General features: G+C 41.0%; 2 protein-coding genes across 3 annotated transcripts in view; both read left to right on the plus strand.

Annotated features, from left to right (window-relative positions):
- Positions 1-8,729, plus strand: part of LOC137286492 (heme transporter FLVCR2-like) — a 35,214-nt gene extending 26,485 nt beyond the window's left edge. For both annotated transcript variants that reach the window (XM_067818392.1, XM_067818393.1), the window contains exons 7-12: positions 1,622-1,725; positions 2,244-2,354; positions 2,726-2,831; positions 3,077-3,188; positions 7,632-7,681; positions 8,108-8,729. In XM_067818392.1, the coding sequence (XP_067674493.1) occupies positions 1,622-1,725; positions 2,244-2,354; positions 2,726-2,831; positions 3,077-3,188; positions 7,632-7,681; positions 8,108-8,182 (558 nt within the window). In that variant the 3' untranslated portion in view covers positions 8,183-8,729. The remainder of the gene's footprint in view (positions 1-1,621; positions 1,726-2,243; positions 2,355-2,725; positions 2,832-3,076; positions 3,189-7,631; positions 7,682-8,107) is intronic.
- Positions 8,730-11,368: 2,639 nt separating this feature from the next.
- Positions 11,369-18,436, plus strand: part of LOC137286548 (receptor-type tyrosine-protein phosphatase H-like) — a 34,499-nt gene continuing 27,431 nt past the window's right edge. The window contains exons 1-6 of the mRNA XM_067818471.1: positions 11,369-11,510; positions 14,262-14,318; positions 14,782-15,673; positions 16,447-16,713; positions 17,425-17,586; positions 18,028-18,117. Of these exons, the coding sequence (XP_067674572.1) occupies positions 11,460-11,510; positions 14,262-14,318; positions 14,782-15,673; positions 16,447-16,713; positions 17,425-17,586; positions 18,028-18,117 (1,519 nt within the window). The 5' untranslated portion in view covers positions 11,369-11,459. The remainder of the gene's footprint in view (positions 11,511-14,261; positions 14,319-14,781; positions 15,674-16,446; positions 16,714-17,424; positions 17,587-18,027; positions 18,118-18,436) is intronic.

Raw genomic sequence — 18,436 nt, forward strand, 5'->3', positions numbered from 1 at the left:
CGACTGTTTGATGTGATACAGTATTATGATGCATACGTGTTATTTGTATATGTGGTGTGCCACTTCTGTATCTCTCGTCTGGATATCGTCCGATACAACATCTGTACGCGTTACATCTACGACGCAGTAGGATTTAACATCCTGGTAAATTTTCTCTATAATCTGATACTATCGAAAATGTTCTTTTGTTATGGTAGCGGTTGGGTGGCCCAACTGTCCGGGCGTTACCTCGCTACGCTCAAAGTCCGGGTTTAGTTACCCACACGGAAAAATACTGAAGCGTTTCTCTCACACTTTAGTGCAGTGAGATTGTGGGAAGGTCAAGCATGATACATTCGCTTGTCGCTAGACGAGCATAAGGTCTACAAAATCTCACATGCTTGTCGTAAGAGGCGACTAACGGGATCGTTTGGTCAGGCTCGCTGACCTGGTCCCACATGTCATCAATGTACATCGATGCGAAGATTGCGTAGACTGATACTCATCCTGTTGAATTGTCTGGTCCAGACTCGAATGTTTAGTGATCACCACCATATGTCTGGAATATTGGCGAGTGTGGCGTAAAACTTAACTCACTCATTCACTTTGCTTTGCTAGTGATGTTCGTGTAGACGTAAGCTGACTAAGATGTTGTAGAATGGCTCTTGTGAGGTCAGGCAATAGTCACTCACTCATTCATATTGTCAAACATCGTTGTAACATCTTTTATGTGTAGAACATTCGCTTCTCTCTAAGTACAAAGCGATCTTAGCGCTAAGGTGACCGTCACAACAGTGACTCCCATACTTAACACAGATTTAAGATAGTCTTAGCACTAAGGTGACCGTCACGACAGTGACTCCCATACTTAACACATATTTAAGATAGTCTTAGCACTAAGGTGACCGTCACGACAGTTACTCCCATACTTAAGACAGATTTAAGATAGTCTTAGCACTAAGGTGGCCGTCACGACAGTTACTCCCATACTTAACACAGATTTAAGATAGTCTTAGCACTAAGGTGACCGTCACGACAGTGACTCCCATACTTAAGACAGATTTAAGATAGTCTTAGCACTAAGGTGACCGTCACGACAGTTACTCCCATACTTAAGACAGATTTAAGATAGTCTTAGCACTAAGGTGGCCGTCACGACAGTTACTCCCATACTTAACACAGATTTAAGATAGTCTTAGCACTAAGGTGACCGTCACGACAGTGACTCCCATACTTAAGACAGATTTAAGATAGTCTTAGCACTAAGGTGACCGTCACGACAGTTACTCCCATACTTAAGACAGATTTAAGATAGTCTTAGCACTAAGGTGACCGTCACGACAGTTACTCCCATACTTAAGACAGATTTAAGATAATCTTAGCACTAAGGTGACCGTCACGACAGTTACTCCCATACTTAAGACAGATTTAAGATAGTCTTAGCACTCAGGCTGTTTTGCACAACGGCACTCTAATGCCTACGTATTCCTTGTTAATCACCATTTTCCGATTTCGGATAAATCGAAGTATTTACGTAGATCAGTTTGATTTTGACGTGTTTTAGACGAGAGTTTGTTTGAGGAATACGTACGTTCGTTCACTCGTTCATACCTTGCTATTAACACACAGGCGTTGATTTCAGGGAGAAGAGGAGAACGCCGGGAGGATTGGCCTCACAATTGTTATAACAGGGATAATTGGGGCCGTCTTGGCCGGAATTTGGCTCGATAAAACAAGAACATTCAAGTAAGCAATGGTGCACCCCAATAAAGGAAATGATCCCAAACCCTGCTATGTATATGTATCCCGTCCAATTCTTGGACGTTTTTCCCTGTCATGGGTGCTTTTGTCTCAATAACCCCTTCTAGTTTTCGCGTATACTGTAATTGGGTCCAAAATTTCGAAACACGAAGTAAGGGTAGTTTCAGATTTTGGTATTGTCAGGAATCATCTGTAACATACAAAGACATTCGTGTTACACACGCACGCACGCACGCACACGTATTAATGATATGTAATCAATATGTAAGACTTGTCATCCTGTCAGGAATCAATACATGTTAAACAAATTGTAGGAGACAGTTCTGTTTAACGATAAACACTACGAAGATGAACAATTACACTTTCTGTAGATAACTTCCTGTTATGTATTCGATATGTAAGACTAGTCTTTCTCTCCATAATATCTACAAATTTTAAAACAATTTGCACGAGATAGTTCTTATTGTAACGATAAAAACTACAAAGATGTTTTATACTTTCAGGGGCACATCACTCGGTATTTACTTCCTGTCCATGGCGTGTATGGTAGTGTTCACCTTCACCATGGATACAGGACACATCTGGGTGGTGTTCATCACAGCAGGGTCCTTCGGGTATGTAGTCAGCATACTGGTCTGCCTTCTGTTTTAGGTTTCACTGCGCTATCGGTACTATGAAGCAACCAACTCCAATGATATATGACAGTGTTAAAAAGCGAACACCGCTCAGGCGTTTCTTTCAGCAAAGATGTGATATAGATATGGGTGAAATATTCCTGATATGATACACCCGACATTTGCACATGACACTCGTCATTTGCACTGTATACGCCATATACCATGTTTGGCTGCACGTATTTGAAATTCAACCCAGGTTTGCTGATTATGCGCTTGTAGGTTAACACACCATGTTTTAATAGCCGACAGGGCCAAAGGTAAAAGGTTCTCAAGTACTCGTGACTATTCCATCCGATCTCTGTTCCTAGATTCTTCATGACTGGCTATCTACCTGTCGGCTTCGAGTTTGCAGCTGAGCTCACTTTTCCCGAACCGGAAGGAACATCTTCGGGTCTGCTAAACGCGTCAGCACAGGTCTGTGGTCTTCAGAACTCGCGACATTGTCTTTGCAATTCTGGACATTGATTAGCCTTCTAATAGCTTATTGACCAACTTTGTAACCTAAATATTAACAGTTTTGGGATATAACGAACTAACTGACTATTCGTCTTATAGTATACTATGTCTAACGTCGAACTGAACTGAATTACTAGGACCCTCGTCATCATTTTCGACATTTGCCGTTTAGTAATATAACACATGGGAATTTTGTATGGCAGATTTTTGGAATAATCTTTACCCTGGGTATGCGAGCCATGATGAACAGACTGAGTGTGCTTGGTGCCAACATTGCCGTCTGTGTGGCGCTTCTGCTGGGAACAGTGATGACAGGTAAGGGTGAATCTTCATTCCTGTTCCTTCAGGTTATTACTAGTAAGTGCTCCATTTCAGTGCCACATGAACTGTGATGCCGCCCAGGGTAATAACTTGTAGTTATTAGGATTCTTATACTTTTGTGGCAAGAATTACATTAGGCTGAAAAACACTTTCGCCAAAGTTTATTTCCTTTTAGCCTCCTCGTAACGTTGCACTTCGTTCAATCGTTTTGTGCAAAACAGTTGAGGAGAGGTTCAGAAAAAACTACAAGAGAAACAAAATACAAAAAACAAACCTGAACCTAATAAACAGTACATATTTTCAAAATCCATATTTTCTAAACAAGCAATTAATAACATCAATTATGTTTTCTTGTAAGCCGTTTGGGCATAGCAGAAACTTTAGTTCAAGAAATACCTCACATCTGTGTTCTCTCATAGCTCAACGTGTGTTCAACATGGAGGCCTTCTGTCTGACTGAGCCCGGAGGATTCTGATCATGTGATCATGTGATCATGTTCAGATTGCAAGGATGTGAATAATGTTATAAGTTTTCAAAGATTTAGGCAGCAGCCTGGGTTTAAATCTGCAACCCGTGTGTTTCTGAATGGCTAACATGCTAACATAAGTGAATAATCCTTTACATCACATGCATTTGTACAGAAAATTTTAAAATATCCAAATTAACTTTTACTTTAAATCAAGTTGAGAAGCTAAACTTAGCGTTCTGCCAGTACACAATCAACAGATGATTTGATGATAAAGGAATTAGATCAGGACTGCCAGATACAGTGGTAAGGGGTGGAAGTTTATGATAGTTTCAACTTCGCACAATAGTGTTCGACTCGTCATTCAAACATTCGCCAAACCCATTGAGAATAGGAGAGAGTACTTGTGGCACCGACCCGATGAACCGCTCTCACACGCCACCCAGGTGACTTGTTGATGGATAATGGATTTCCATTCAATATTACTTTTCGGCAGATAAGACTGAATACGTTCCTGACTCATTTCTGCTGCTCCACGTTTAAACTCTTCAAAAGCACTGGTGAACTCAGTACCAATATCACACCAAATTACTTGGATAGGTCCCCTGCTAACGAGTCTTTAAGAGAATTTACTGTCACAAGATATGTAAACAATGCTCCGTATTGTTTGACATATTTCCGCCCTTCCTTGATAACGTGAGGGCCAAAGAAATCTACCCCTTTGTAGCTGAATGATGGAGTGGGTTTGACTCGATTGGACTTTTTCTCTCATGGGATCTTTGCCTTGCCTTCGTACGTGGACCTCATTTTTAGACATTGCATCCTTAACGTAAACCGGCGCATTTGCAGACTCGGATGCAAACTCATTGAATTGGAAAAGATACTCAAAGGCAATAACCTTATACTTTTGAAGTCGTGTTTCAGTGACATGATCTCTCCATTTATTCTGGAGATTTTGCAAGAGCATTATTCAGCACATCCATGTGGGATACACTCTTCATTGCATGGAAGCATAGATGTGGAAGTAGGGAAACTGCTTCAGACCACTAGAGTCATCGGAATTTCTGGCCATGCAAGAACCTTGTTGACGTTAGGTTGTTGATACTGAGTACGGATTTTCATATTCTGTGATCCATATTCTGGCCTTTTGATAACCAACAGCAGAATTCATGCACAGACAACTTGCTATCAAATCTTTGGATTCTCCATCAAGCTGTTGATCAAGAAAACACAACCCATCTGTATTATTGGTAGTATAGGGGACAACGTGTGCATCAAATGACGTCATGAAAGTACTAGATGCTATGGATAAGTTTGAAATGGTGGTACCTTTGGCTTAGGCAAAAAACATCGCAGTGGCCATCTGTCTGTGCGTTTGAAGATTTAGTTCATTCTGTCTTTGCATACACGTCAAAACATTGACTACACAACAGTCTCGATCGTTTCCTTGGTTCCAACTTAGTGCGATGACCAGTCCGGGGTTTTTAAACTTTGTCATGTAACTGGATGCATAAATATTAATGAGTATTATTTGATACGTCTAAGCACGTGTATATTGCAACACTACGCTCCTTCTAATCCTTGCAAACACGTCGTACAGCGTGCTCTTTCGTTCAGCGAGCTCTGACAAACGGATACACGGAAATCGTGGAAATCTCAAAACGAGGTTCTGCCGCTAGAAAAGACTGGGGGTCTGATACGGAACTGATATTACATTAACCTCACTGTGCGTCACAGAACTACGCTGAATAAGCGCAAAAACACATAACAGGTTTAACCAGTGAGCCAGATTCATTGTGAATCATTTTATGACCTCATCAAACAGGGACAGGCTGTTAAGAGTCCATAGTTAAGATATGCTGCCTAAACCTCGACATAAGTAAATGCTATTAAGCTTAAACTTATAATTCATATTATACCATTTTCTTATGAAACAAGGAATTGGAATTCAGTTTGACCAGTGTTGTTAGCGGTGTCTATTTTCACTTTCACACGAGAAAGAAATTCGGATCGGCTGAAAAGTGGGTCATTGTCTGAATAGGTATATGAGAAATATTTTTCGGTATGTTAAAGACGTGTTATGTGAAGATATCGTGGCAAGCTCATGTCAGGTCTTCATGAAGACTTAAAGATCCTTTACATTGGGATTCAGCTGCCGAGTGGAAACATCAGTTTGGTTATTGCCACTTTCATTTGGGATATTGACTCGTGGTCTACTGGAATATCGAGCATGGGACAGTAGCATTAATAGAGGACACTAACCGTCCTACCGTGTTATACCATTTTTATTAAACGAGTTAATGATTTGGTATCAAACTAGCGAAAGCGTGTTTGATACTAAATCTTTGACTAGTTTAGTAAAGATGGCATTTCACGGAAGCGAGTTTCGTGTTCTGTTTATTACCCGTCAACATAAATTGACAGAGACTGCGGCGAAATTGCCTACACAGTGAGGACTCTCAACTTTCCACCATTCAAGCAATATCTAGTAAAATGCGAAAGCGACCTTAGCATTATGACGTCACACCTTTGAACCATTTTGACGTCATACGTGTAAATAATTGCCGAAAAATAGTGCACTGCAGTATCAACCACGGGCGAGTAATAACGAGGCATATTAACTTCAGCACCAAAGCTATCTGGTACCTCATGTGCACGGGGTTTAACATCAGATTCATCTGAAAATCCAAGGGTATTTGGTTTTGCATAACATTGAGTTGGACATCAGAAAATGGCCCAAGGATATATCTGTTCCTCGGGGTTGTATCTTCTACATCAGCATAAGCCCGCTCTCTGGCTTGCATTTTGGTAATGTCAAACTTCCAGAACTTCCTTAGATTGTGTTAGCAAAGATTTCTAAGCATAAAGATCTGCTAACCTTGCCCGTTCCTTTGCATAAGCAGATATAGCTGAACGTATGGAGTTCCGACATTACTGAGTTCCTGTGAGAAACATTATATCTGTCAGTTCTCCACCCGCTTCACTCATTGTTCTACCTCATTTTGAAATTCAAGATTGAAAATTCTTTTTCTTCATGTCGCTTGTCCTCAACATCTTTTGTCTGCTGTGAAACAATCTCATCATAATATGAAATGAAACATTTTTCATACTGTTGGGCACAAATCAGTAAAGTCAGCATAACTAAATTTCGCTAAGTGTAAACTTTCACTAGTACTTCTTAACATTAGCCTACAAAGTTCATTTGTCCTTCTTGTGATGGGTCCAAGACGACCTGACTGTCTATTCTTTAAAATTCGAATTCGCTCACCTTGTCCCTTTTCATCTTGAGTCTTGGTACGAACTGACCTTGTATTTTCAGCATAACACTAGTGTTCTGCACGTACATATTCATTGTGTTTTTTCGTTTTGGAAGACTTTCTATTAATTTGCTGGGGCTTCCAAACCGGAAGTCACAGAGCGGAAGTACATATAACTTTCTTATCAAGGTAGCAAGATAACACGACCTGATAAAAATGATGCGGAAATCTGCAAAAAAATATTTTCTTTGGCACTAAATTGAATAACGCACAGGAAACAAAGTTTCCTGTTGTGAGTTTTGACATGCAAGAAATATTCGACAACTGTATCTTGTTATTTCTGAAATTATAATGTTCTTCTCAGTTGCGAGTTTTGATAAAAGTCTATTATATAGTATATATTCAGGGTAAAGAACCATGAAAAGCAAACATGTTGTCATCAGAGGCGTCATGAGAGAATATCACAATCGTAGATGGACTGGGGTGATAAATGATCACATACGTACGCCTGAGTGATGAATAGAGTATGTCACATAGTGTTACACGAGTGTACATTTGAAGACGTAAGGTACAGACACTTCTTGTGGACTAACGTAACTAAAACCGAAGATATTGGAATCAGACTTTTTGTGTATTGTAGAGACAATGGTGACGTAAGGGGTTCTTTTCCAGCAGGAATGCAACTGTTATGCCTCCTCGTGTTCTTCTTTTCAGCCCTGATTCGAGCTAACTACAAGCGCCAGGCGGCTGGGGGAGAAGAAAAGGTGGGTTGTATAACACTGATTCCATACAGATTCGTCAAAACGCCTCTTATTCTTCTCCGCTCCCGTCGGGTTGTCAGAGTTGCTGACTGTGTTGACACATGGCATCGATCCCAGTAGATCGATGCTCATATTTTTTATCACTGGATTGTCTGGTCCAGACTCGATTATTTACAGACCGCCGCCATACAGATGGAGTATTGCTGAGTGCGGCGTTAAATAACAAACAAAACCAAAACCAAATTCTTTTCTGAAATCTTGGGTCTCACAAAACTTCCATCTCTCATTGTATAATAGTGTCCGCCAAGTGATTGTGTATGATATTCATCCATAGGACAACAAATGCCTTTAAAACTAGATGATATATGATTTTCGATCCAGAATGTAACGGATTTCCGGACATAATATTGTCTATCTTTATGTTTCCAGGGCAACCGGTTACGGGATTTGTTTGGCTGGTGCTGCTGCTTCCGACACCAATCAGACATCGCAAACAAACAATGATAACACTCGGTCTGACTATCTCTTTCACTGTAACCAAGAACAGCCTTCACTGTAACCAAGGGCAGCGTTCATGAAACAAGCATCCTTCATTAAAATCAAATTAGGCACAACACTACCCACGTTCTGAAAAGGCCACTCATCTGATCAGAAGGTTATCCGATCCATGGATTGGAACGAGTAGTTAACGGGGATCAAGAAAGTGATAAAAAGGCTTCAACAGTCTCCGGGACGGATAACGTTTATATGTATGATAGTGCGGATATGTGTCCTAAAGGATACATTAACTGATAGCGTATAACACAAGGCATTGTCGTGCCTACAGCCATTTTCTCTTATGTTTTTATTGGAAGTAAAACCTCTTGTGAATGATCTATATCTTCCTGGATTTGACCCTGATTTAAACAAAGGCCTGTAACTTTTCACTTTCTTCTCAGGGGAACTTCGGATCCTGATATTGTGATGTATATATAGTTCATATTTTGTGTTTATATTTCTATATACATGCAGATCTTCTTCAAAGAATATATTTATTTTTCAGGATGGTCAAGAAGCCTCTTTTTTAAATTTAAAAAAGAAATTACTCATATTATTGTAGTATTGTCATTAGCGATCTGATTTAGCATACCGAACCTTCTTAATTACACGATGGTGTTAAGTACATGTATGTTGTATCTATGAATAAGTATCTATCTAAGTATATAATACTTATATACTTAGAGAACGTAACTAATACATTAGAAAAAAGAAAAATAAATTCTGGCTTTTCATTCGTAAAAAAAACTATTGAAATTTAAATGTTTTGGACACTGCTACTGAGTACGATCTCAACAAACAAAACTTGTTGGTATGCTTGCATGCGCCTAGTACCATCTTTTTAAAATTATTTTAAATATTCAAAATTTGTCTCTAGCACGCTTGTGTTGATCGGTAAGTTGTTTAATCAAACATTTGTTACACTGAGGAGTCCCTATATATTACATTTATATGCGGTAGCCTACTTGTTAAAACGGTTGCTCGCCAATCCGAACTGCCTGGTTCGATTCCCCACATGGGTACAACAATTCCAGTCGTTCTCACAGATAATACTGGAATATTGCTTGAAATTTGGACAAATACTTCTATAGTACCAAGTCGGAAGGAGTGACAGTCTGATCATGAATATTTCTAGAGATTCTGTTAATGTGTGAGGATATATGAGAAAACAGATAATTTCAGCAAACTATATCTGAAAGAAATATAGATACATGTGAAACAACAAACGAACGAACGAACGAACAAACAAACAAAGAAACAAATAAATAAGTAAATAAATAAATAAATGAATGAATAAATAAATATGTGTGTACATACAAACATACATACATGCATACATACATATATACATGCACCCAGAGCGTTGGGTGCCACGTCTTGGAATATGTTAGTAGAGAGAAAACAGCAAGATAAAAGTGGGTCTGTGGTTGAGGTTGGTTACCCTTACAGGCATCTGAGTTCGTATCCAATCATCCTTCAAGGTTATTTCAAGAATTATAACTGTCACAGCGGAGTAAACGTGTGTTCCGCATACACATGACAGGAGTCACACATACCCGATACACGTGACAGGAGTCACACATTTCCGATGCATGATAAGGATGTCACACATGCCTGATGCACGAGGTGAGTGTGACACATGCCCGATACACGAGACAGGAGTCACACATGTCCGATACAGGAGATGGAAGTCACACATTTCCGATGCATGATATGGATGTCAGACATGCCTGATACACGATATGAGTGTGACACATGCCCGATACACGAGACAGGTGTCACATATGCCCAATACACGAGAAGGATATCACTAATGCCCGATACACGAGACAGTGGTCACTCGTGGCCGTTACAGGAGTCAGTAGTCACACATGCCCAATACACGAGAAGGATGTCACACATGCCCGAAACACGTCACAGGCGTCACACGTGTCCAATACCCTAGAAAGTGGTCACACGCACACGTGCACGTTACACGAGACAGGTGTCACACATACCCCTGGAGTCATACATGCCCGGTACACAATATGAGTGTACATGCCCGATGCACGAGAAGGGAGTCACACATGCCTGATACATGATATGGATGTCACACATACCCGATACACGAGACAGAAGCCACACATACCCGATACACGAGGCAAGAGTCACACATACACCATACATCAGAAAGGAGTCACACACACCCAAAACACGATGTGGAAGTCACACATGCCCCATACACGAGACAGGAGTCATACACACCCGATACACGAGGCAGGAGTCGCACATACCCGATACACGAGGCAGGAGTCACACATACCCGATACACGAGGCAGAAACCACACATACCCGATACACGAGGCAAGAGTCACACATACACCATACACCAGGAAGGAGTCACACACACTCAAAACATGATGTGGAAGTCACACTTCCGAGATGTACGAGGTGGGAGTCACACATGCCCGATACACGAGATGGGAATCACATATGCTGGATACAAGAGATGGAGTTACACATGCCCGATACACTAGACAGGAGTCACACGTACCCAACACCCGATACACGAGACTCGATACACAACTGACAATGGGAGATACACACTTCTACTTTGATGTCAGTGGCTTCCCACACTGACGTTCTCACAACAGACGCATAATTCCCAGGAAGGAATGATCTCGACAAAACATCCGCGTTTCATACAAGTGTCCACACAACATAGCCAGCGACACACATGGACTCGTGTTGATGGTGTTGAGTTTGGACAACGCAACAAGACACCAACCACAGGAAGACGTGAATGACTCGAGACCCGCTCTTGACGAACTCAAAACAAGGTGTAGATTTACTTCCCTTGCCATGAAATGACGGAAATCACGTGATGCTGTTTTGGATAAAAACAGCTCCTACTTGAAATGTGCATCATGTATTTCCCTGCTGGCACTTCTCTGCGCCCGAATTTAGTAACATCACATGGATAGAACAGACGCTCCCTGAAGTCTTTTGCTCAGATCTGATCTTCCATCCTGTCCCTTACCCTCCAGTCAAGCAGGTGCCCGAAAAGATCTTAAGTCCTACTGCATTTCAGTGCATACACATCCTGTGTGACGTCACGAAGATTGCCGAAGTGACGGCTCAATGTCGCCGAAGTGTGAGCCGATGTAGATGCGGGCATCCGGTGTGACGTCACGGCAGCGGATGCAAGTGCTTCAAGCAGTGACTTGGACGAGGCCAGAGCGCCTACGGCTGTGTTACAGACGACATGAAAAACACGCTTGTTACAGCTATACTTCTACTGATCTTCATACAAAATGTGAGTATACCATTTACTGACTTAACCCTGTCAGGTTTCTTTGTCAGTCTGATATTGATTAGTTTCATAATTAACACATACCCTCAACACCCTCAATACCCATGGAGTTTTGGCAGAGAACACCGTCCTACAGTTCTAATGGAACAAAAATAGTTATCAACATTCGTCTTTTATCGTCTTGTAAACTCTTAGTAACTGGCTTGGAATGTTTTCTTGATATTTCGTGAATTGTATTTTAATAAATAAAATATCTCAAACTTTAAGTCTTTCCTTAGGTCTGCCCATCGTTTGTGCAATGGGTGTTCGTGGGAAGATTTACTTCGTAGCATCGTGTTTCGGGAAATAAATATCCGACCAATTGTCGACATAACCAATAGGAACTTCCTCCGTACGATCAAAGCTCGGTTTACAGAAAAATGCGTCACTTAAATCTTATTCAGAAAATGTCATGTATACTGATTAAGCAATAGTCAATGTGATCAGCCTAACGTCAGTCTGTTTCTTCCTGTACGTTTGTTGTCTCATCGACTAACATGTCCGAATTTGAATTCCTCCCGGTGAACCGGATCCTCAAGCTTGATCCTAATGCCATGCCTGTCACCATATCGGTTTGTCATACCAAGAATTGTGCCTGTAATGTCATGCCTGTCACCTCACTGATTTGTCAGTCCAAGAATTGTGCCTATAACGTCAGGCCTGTCACCTCACTGGTTTGTCATACCAAGAATTGTGCCTATAATGTCAGACCTGTGTCACCTCACAGGTTTGCCATACCAAGAATTGTGCCTATACTGTCATGCCTATGTCCCCTCACTTGTTTGTCATAGCAGGAATTGTGTCTATAATGTCATGTCTGTGTCACCTCACAGGTTTGCCATATCAAGAAGTGTGCCTATTTTGTCATGTCTGTGTCACCTCACTGGTTTGTCATACCAAGAATTGTGCCTATAATGTCAGGATTGTCAACTCACTGTCATACACACGGTTTGCCATACCCATGAATTGTGTCTATAATGTCAGGATTGTCAACTCACTGTCATACACACGGTTTGCCATACCCATGAATTGTGTCTATAATGTCAGGATTGTCAACTCACTGTCATACACACGGTTTGCCATACCCATGAATTGTGTCTATAATGTCAGGATTGTCAACTCTCTGTCATACACACGGTTTGCCATACCCATGAATTGTGTCTATAATGTCAGGATTGTCAACTCACTGTCATACACACGGTTTGCCATACCCATGAATTGTGTCTATAATGTCAGGATTGTCAACTCACTGTCATACACACGGTTTGCCATACCCATGAATTGTGTCTATAATGTCAGGATTGTCAACTCTCTGTCATACACACGGTTTGCCATACCCATGAATTGTGTCTATAATGTCAGGATTGTCAACTCACTGTCATACACACGGTTTGCCATACCCATGAATTGTGTCTATAATGTCAGGATTGTCAACTCACTGTCATACGCACGGTTTGCCATACCCATGAATTGTGTCTATAATGTCAGGATTGTCAACTCTCTGTCATACACACGGTTTGCCATACCCATGAATTGTGTCTATAATGTCAGGATTGTCAACTCACTGTCATACACACGGTTTGCCATACCCATGAATTGTGTCTATAATGTCAGGATTGTCAACTCACTGTCATACGCACGGTTTGCCATACCCATGAATTGTGTCTAAAATGTCAGGATTGTCAACTCACTGTCATACACACGGTTTGCCATACCCATGAATTGTGTCTATAATGTCACGTATAAACAATTTGATGTGCTCCACATATGTTGTGGCTATTGTCATTCATGTATCACCATGACTTAACAATGTCTGTTTGTTGTTCGCGCATGCCTCTCTATTGTCTCACGCTTTATAGTATTGCACATCTCTGCAGATTTGATATTGTCTTACGCTTTATAGTAATGCACATCTCTACAGATTTTATATTCTCTCACGCTTTATAGTATTGCACATCTCAGCAGATTTTATATTGTCTCACGCTTTATAGTATTGCACATCTCAGCAGATTTAATATTTTCTCAAGCTTGATAGTATTTCCTCATGCCCTGGTAATGAATACCCCATTGTCTTTAATGTTGTCTGACGCTTTGATAAAGCACATCTCAGTGAACTGGATATTGTCTGACGCTGTGAAAATGTTGGTATCAACTGTTGTTTGACACAGATTGTGATATTGATGGGGAACGCCACACAAAGAACACCATAATACAGGGAACAACATAGTAGTTAATACAGATGTAGTACATTATGACCAGTGTTTAATCACTGACTATTTATAGACTTAAATTTCTTAAATCAGATTATCCAAGACCGTTTCAATTTAGGTAATACTATATCTCAGCTTTGAAAATTGGTCTTAATTTTCTGAGTAATCAGTAATTGCTTGTGAAGGTTGTCATACATTGTGACTAAAGTGGAAACGTCAGTTCTGACAATATGTACCTTCACTTAAAGTCGTTTATGTCGAAATGAACAGTTTATGATGACATTTTGAAACGTTAATTAGTTGATGAGCTTTGTGCAAGTAGGTCCTGATGTTATGTTGCTAAGGACCACTCCACAAACGATGAAGACAATATCATTGTTGATTGCCATTCATCAAGTAGTAGAATCCATTATTTTCACCGAGAAGTACTGAAAATAAACATTATTTCACCACACCTTTCCTGTATTGGAACAAGATCAATAACAGGTCTTAATCTTGTACACAGGTGTCCAACAGTGAGCAGAACTCAACAGTCTTTGTGTGGGATGGAAACTCCGATCTGGTCAGTTTATAATAACACCATTTACAATTGATCGATTGCCTCACTCGGCAGTAACCCAGCTAGATGGATGATGATGATGATGGTCATGATGATGATGTCAATATATTACAGTCACATAAATGCTCCTGACTGCATAGCAGTTTATTAATTCCGGCTGAGGATAGGCCCTTAGTAATACATGCTTGTTTCAAAATCAGCCCAAACTTGTATCAATTTCTCGAGCTTTGTGACATCGCGCCAAAATCCTCCAGTGTCAACGATGGTGGCGTCATCGTCAATAATTGATCATTCGAAAAACGTTGGAACACTGCTGTTTGCGCCTTCAAACAATTTCGGTCATGCACAGTTTACACAGTAAATTTGTTACATGTGTTTAGACTATGAAACCTCACTTCTGCTGATTCCGTCCAATGTCAGGTTGATAAGATGTATTTGTCATTTGTCACTTGTCATTTATACTCAGCAAACAGATGCGACAGATACAGTGGAGACCACAAACTTCGGCGACGAAGGATCAGGGGAGATAACCCAAAGTATGACAACACTTTGGGACCAATCTACAACGTTACGGGACAAATCCACTCAGCAGAGTGTTCTATCGGGTGGTGCTGTGTCGGAGATGTCGACAAGGAACGATGTTGCAACGACATTTTCTGCCCCAGGTCAACTGCCCTCATCGACCAAGTCATCTCTAACAAGCGGTAGTTCAGGGGAGACAACTACACACGGCTTGACTCAGAAGTCAACTGTTTCTTTTGATGGAGAAACGACATCTGATGGGGTGACTTATTCTAATGATAGGAGCTCGTCAATGACGACTGCTCGATATGTTCCATCGCTTAAGTCTGATCCAACCCACAGCGCTTCAACTGTAGGGTCAGTTGAGGATTCACCTTCGACAAATAGAGCCTCAGAGCAACCGACAGAGTCACCATCTACCGACGCCCCCGCGACTTCATCGTCACTTCCGTTCCCGCCTCCATCAACGTGGATGCCAACAGCGTCAACTACAGAACCCACCTTTGATCAGAGTGTACCTTCGTCTACACCAGGTGAAGTTACCACTCAACCACAAAGTACTCCGTCTTCAACCACACCATCTACATCAACAACTACAACTACTACAACCACTACTACAACCACGACCACCACGCCTACCACCATTCCTACGACAAGCCTACCACCGACAACGACAACAACTACAACGACGACAACAACAACAACAACAACCCTACCTTCTCTTGGCTCTCGTTGCAGTCTCAGAGACAGTTGCAGCCATATAGAACATGCCTACTGCCACAACACTTGCCAGTGTAATGCTAGCTTCTACCGCTCGGACTCGTCATGCGTCTCTAGTGAGTATTATATTAATATTAAATTCATTTACCAACTCAGCTTCTAAGTTTATGAATAAATATTTCATGTTGCATCCAGTGTTGTGCAGAGTTACCCCGTGGCTATCAACACCCTTTGGTCACGAGCTTCAATACTTTGTTTTGTCATCATACAGTTGCCATGCTGTACATCAGTGAACCTGGTTAATGTCCATGAGCAGCTCCACTGTCGACGTATCGCCCACATTCAACATTCACCTTGCAACAAAAACTGAAAGTATGTTGAAAGCGGTGTGAAACACGAAATCTGTCTTGAAACACCAGCTCGTACGAGTAATCTCCCTTTATAGGACTATTAAGGACTCTATTACAGGGCGTACACAATCCTTACTCTCATGTGTGAGGAGCTGTCAGCGATACAATGGCAATTGATTCGCAGTCCCTTGAACATCGATTGTAGTCCATGGTTTATGGATGAAAGTCCTGGTAATATGCTTAGGACGTGCGCTTTGGTGTTTCCTTAACGTGTTCCAGCAAAAATAATAAAAGCGGTGTAAAACCCACGTTTACAGTGAGTGAGTTTAGTTTTACGCCGCACACAGCAATATTGCCGCTATATGGCGGTCCCACGTTTACACAGCACATGAAATGTAAAAATGCAATTTCAATAACAGAGTATTTGCTGAAACATATTCCACTGAGCATGATGAATAATCAAATTGTAAAATATATCGCTGAACACCGGGTGTCCTGATAGATTGATAGCATCGGCCAATCATTTACTGATTTTACAGAATCGGAGGTGACACCAAGCAACATCAAGGCCACATCGTTGAACTACACAACTGCAAAGGTGGTGTGGTCGATCGCACGTCCCCACGACGTGAAGGAGATCATCGTCACCCTTCTTTCTCAACATCATAGACGTATAGACGTAAGTGCCCATGACAATACCGCCATATTGGATTCTCTCAGCCCCGGAACAGACTTTTCCATTACGGTAACTGTGAGGACACAAGATGGGAGGACCTTCACATCCGACTCAGTTAAATACACCTCGCGTGAGTATACACGTTACTATTATGGGAAGTACACAAATGTTCTAAGAACAGAATATGACCGCACACAGGTCGACAGCTGTAACAGATTACCTCACTACACCCATGAAGACTAGTGGTTGGAACGTCATGTGTAATTCAGGCTCCTCTCTGTGTTCTTGTAACGGATTACCAAGTGCCTCTGATCAAAGATGGGGTGGGGGACTGTGGTCCTGTAACGGATTACTGATTGACACTGTCCGTATTAAGGGGGTCACTGTGGTGCTGTAACGGATTAAGGAGTAACACTGTCAGTATTAAGGTAGATCACTGTGTTATTGTACCAGACTAAGGAGTGACGCTTTCCGGATTATTGGGGGCTTGCTGTATTCATGTCACAGATTACTGACACCGTCGGGATTAAGGGGGTTCCTAATACTAGATACCGACTGACAGTGTTCGGTTGAACGGGGTTTAACTGTTTTGAGATTATATTACTCGTTACTAGTACTGTCAGTGGATACAGGCGACATACATCATACTTGTATTTGTCTTCAATACCCGGCGGGATAGTTAAGTGATGAAAACGTTCGCTCGTCACGTCAAGTATCCGGGTTTGATTCCCAACATAAAATGTATGTTGCCTGTTGATGACTTGATGATGTCCCCTGCCCTGCTGTGGCTGAAATATTTGATTATATTATACTTTTGATACCTGGATTATTTGATATTCAGACCCTGGCCCTGTGGGTGGTGTAATGGTTTCAAGCACAAACAACGAGATAACTGTCCGATGGAAGCCATCACAAGCTAAAACTGACGTGACATACGTCGTGACCATCAACGGGAATCAAACTACAACGAATAAGACTGAAATCCAACTAAAGGCCAACTATGGTAAATTTGCATAATCGTTGCTACCAGTAAATTGTTTATAAACTACCTTTTAACGGTATGATATCATACCAAATGGTACCACATTCACAACAGTTTATATCGTAAACTGAAAGTGTGAAAGTTGCTTTCGTTCTTTTAGTTATTCAATTAGTCTCTTTCGGAATTTCGCTTTTTTCCCGTTATTTCAAGATGAATATAATAACGATAAGACATGAAATTTCGAGAAAGTATATATTACAAATTATGTAAGTTTATACTATAAAACAGTCAGATATTACATAGAGAAAACATCAACATTTCAGGGTGAAAGTTTTAGAGAAACAGCTTTATTTTTCGCGATAATTTCTTAATGTTCAAGATTATGTTGCCATAGTGACACCATCAGGCTACAAAATGTGATCTTAGCAAACACACTCACTGTTGCGTTTGCTGATATTTCAGACACCTGTTACAATGTGACGGTTCAAGCTAGAAACAGTGCAGGACTGGGTCCAAAGTCATCTTTTTCCCAGGTTGCCACAGATGCTGGGGGTAAGTGCACTAGATCCAGAGTGAGTGAGTTAAAACTGTCTTACAATCACATTATTTTCTACATCACATTACCGTATACTACTTATACTGTATGCATAAGTATACTGTGCTTACATTTATTTCGTTAATATTTTTATCTCGAGTTAAGTTCATTAAAACCCTTGCTGCGCACATCTATCACACCAGTAACTGGAATATAGATCCAAACTATGTTCTGTAAGTCTTGTATTCTATGAACACCACGTTATTACTCACCAGTTGTGAGTTTCAGAAGATTACCAGCTTTCTCACGAAATTTTTGAGGTGTTAATGTTCATTT

Source organism: Haliotis asinina, chromosome 6, assembly GCF_037392515.1.
Source record: "Haliotis asinina isolate JCU_RB_2024 chromosome 6, JCU_Hal_asi_v2, whole genome shotgun sequence".
Taxonomy (NCBI): domain Eukaryota; kingdom Metazoa; phylum Mollusca; class Gastropoda; order Lepetellida; family Haliotidae; genus Haliotis; species Haliotis asinina.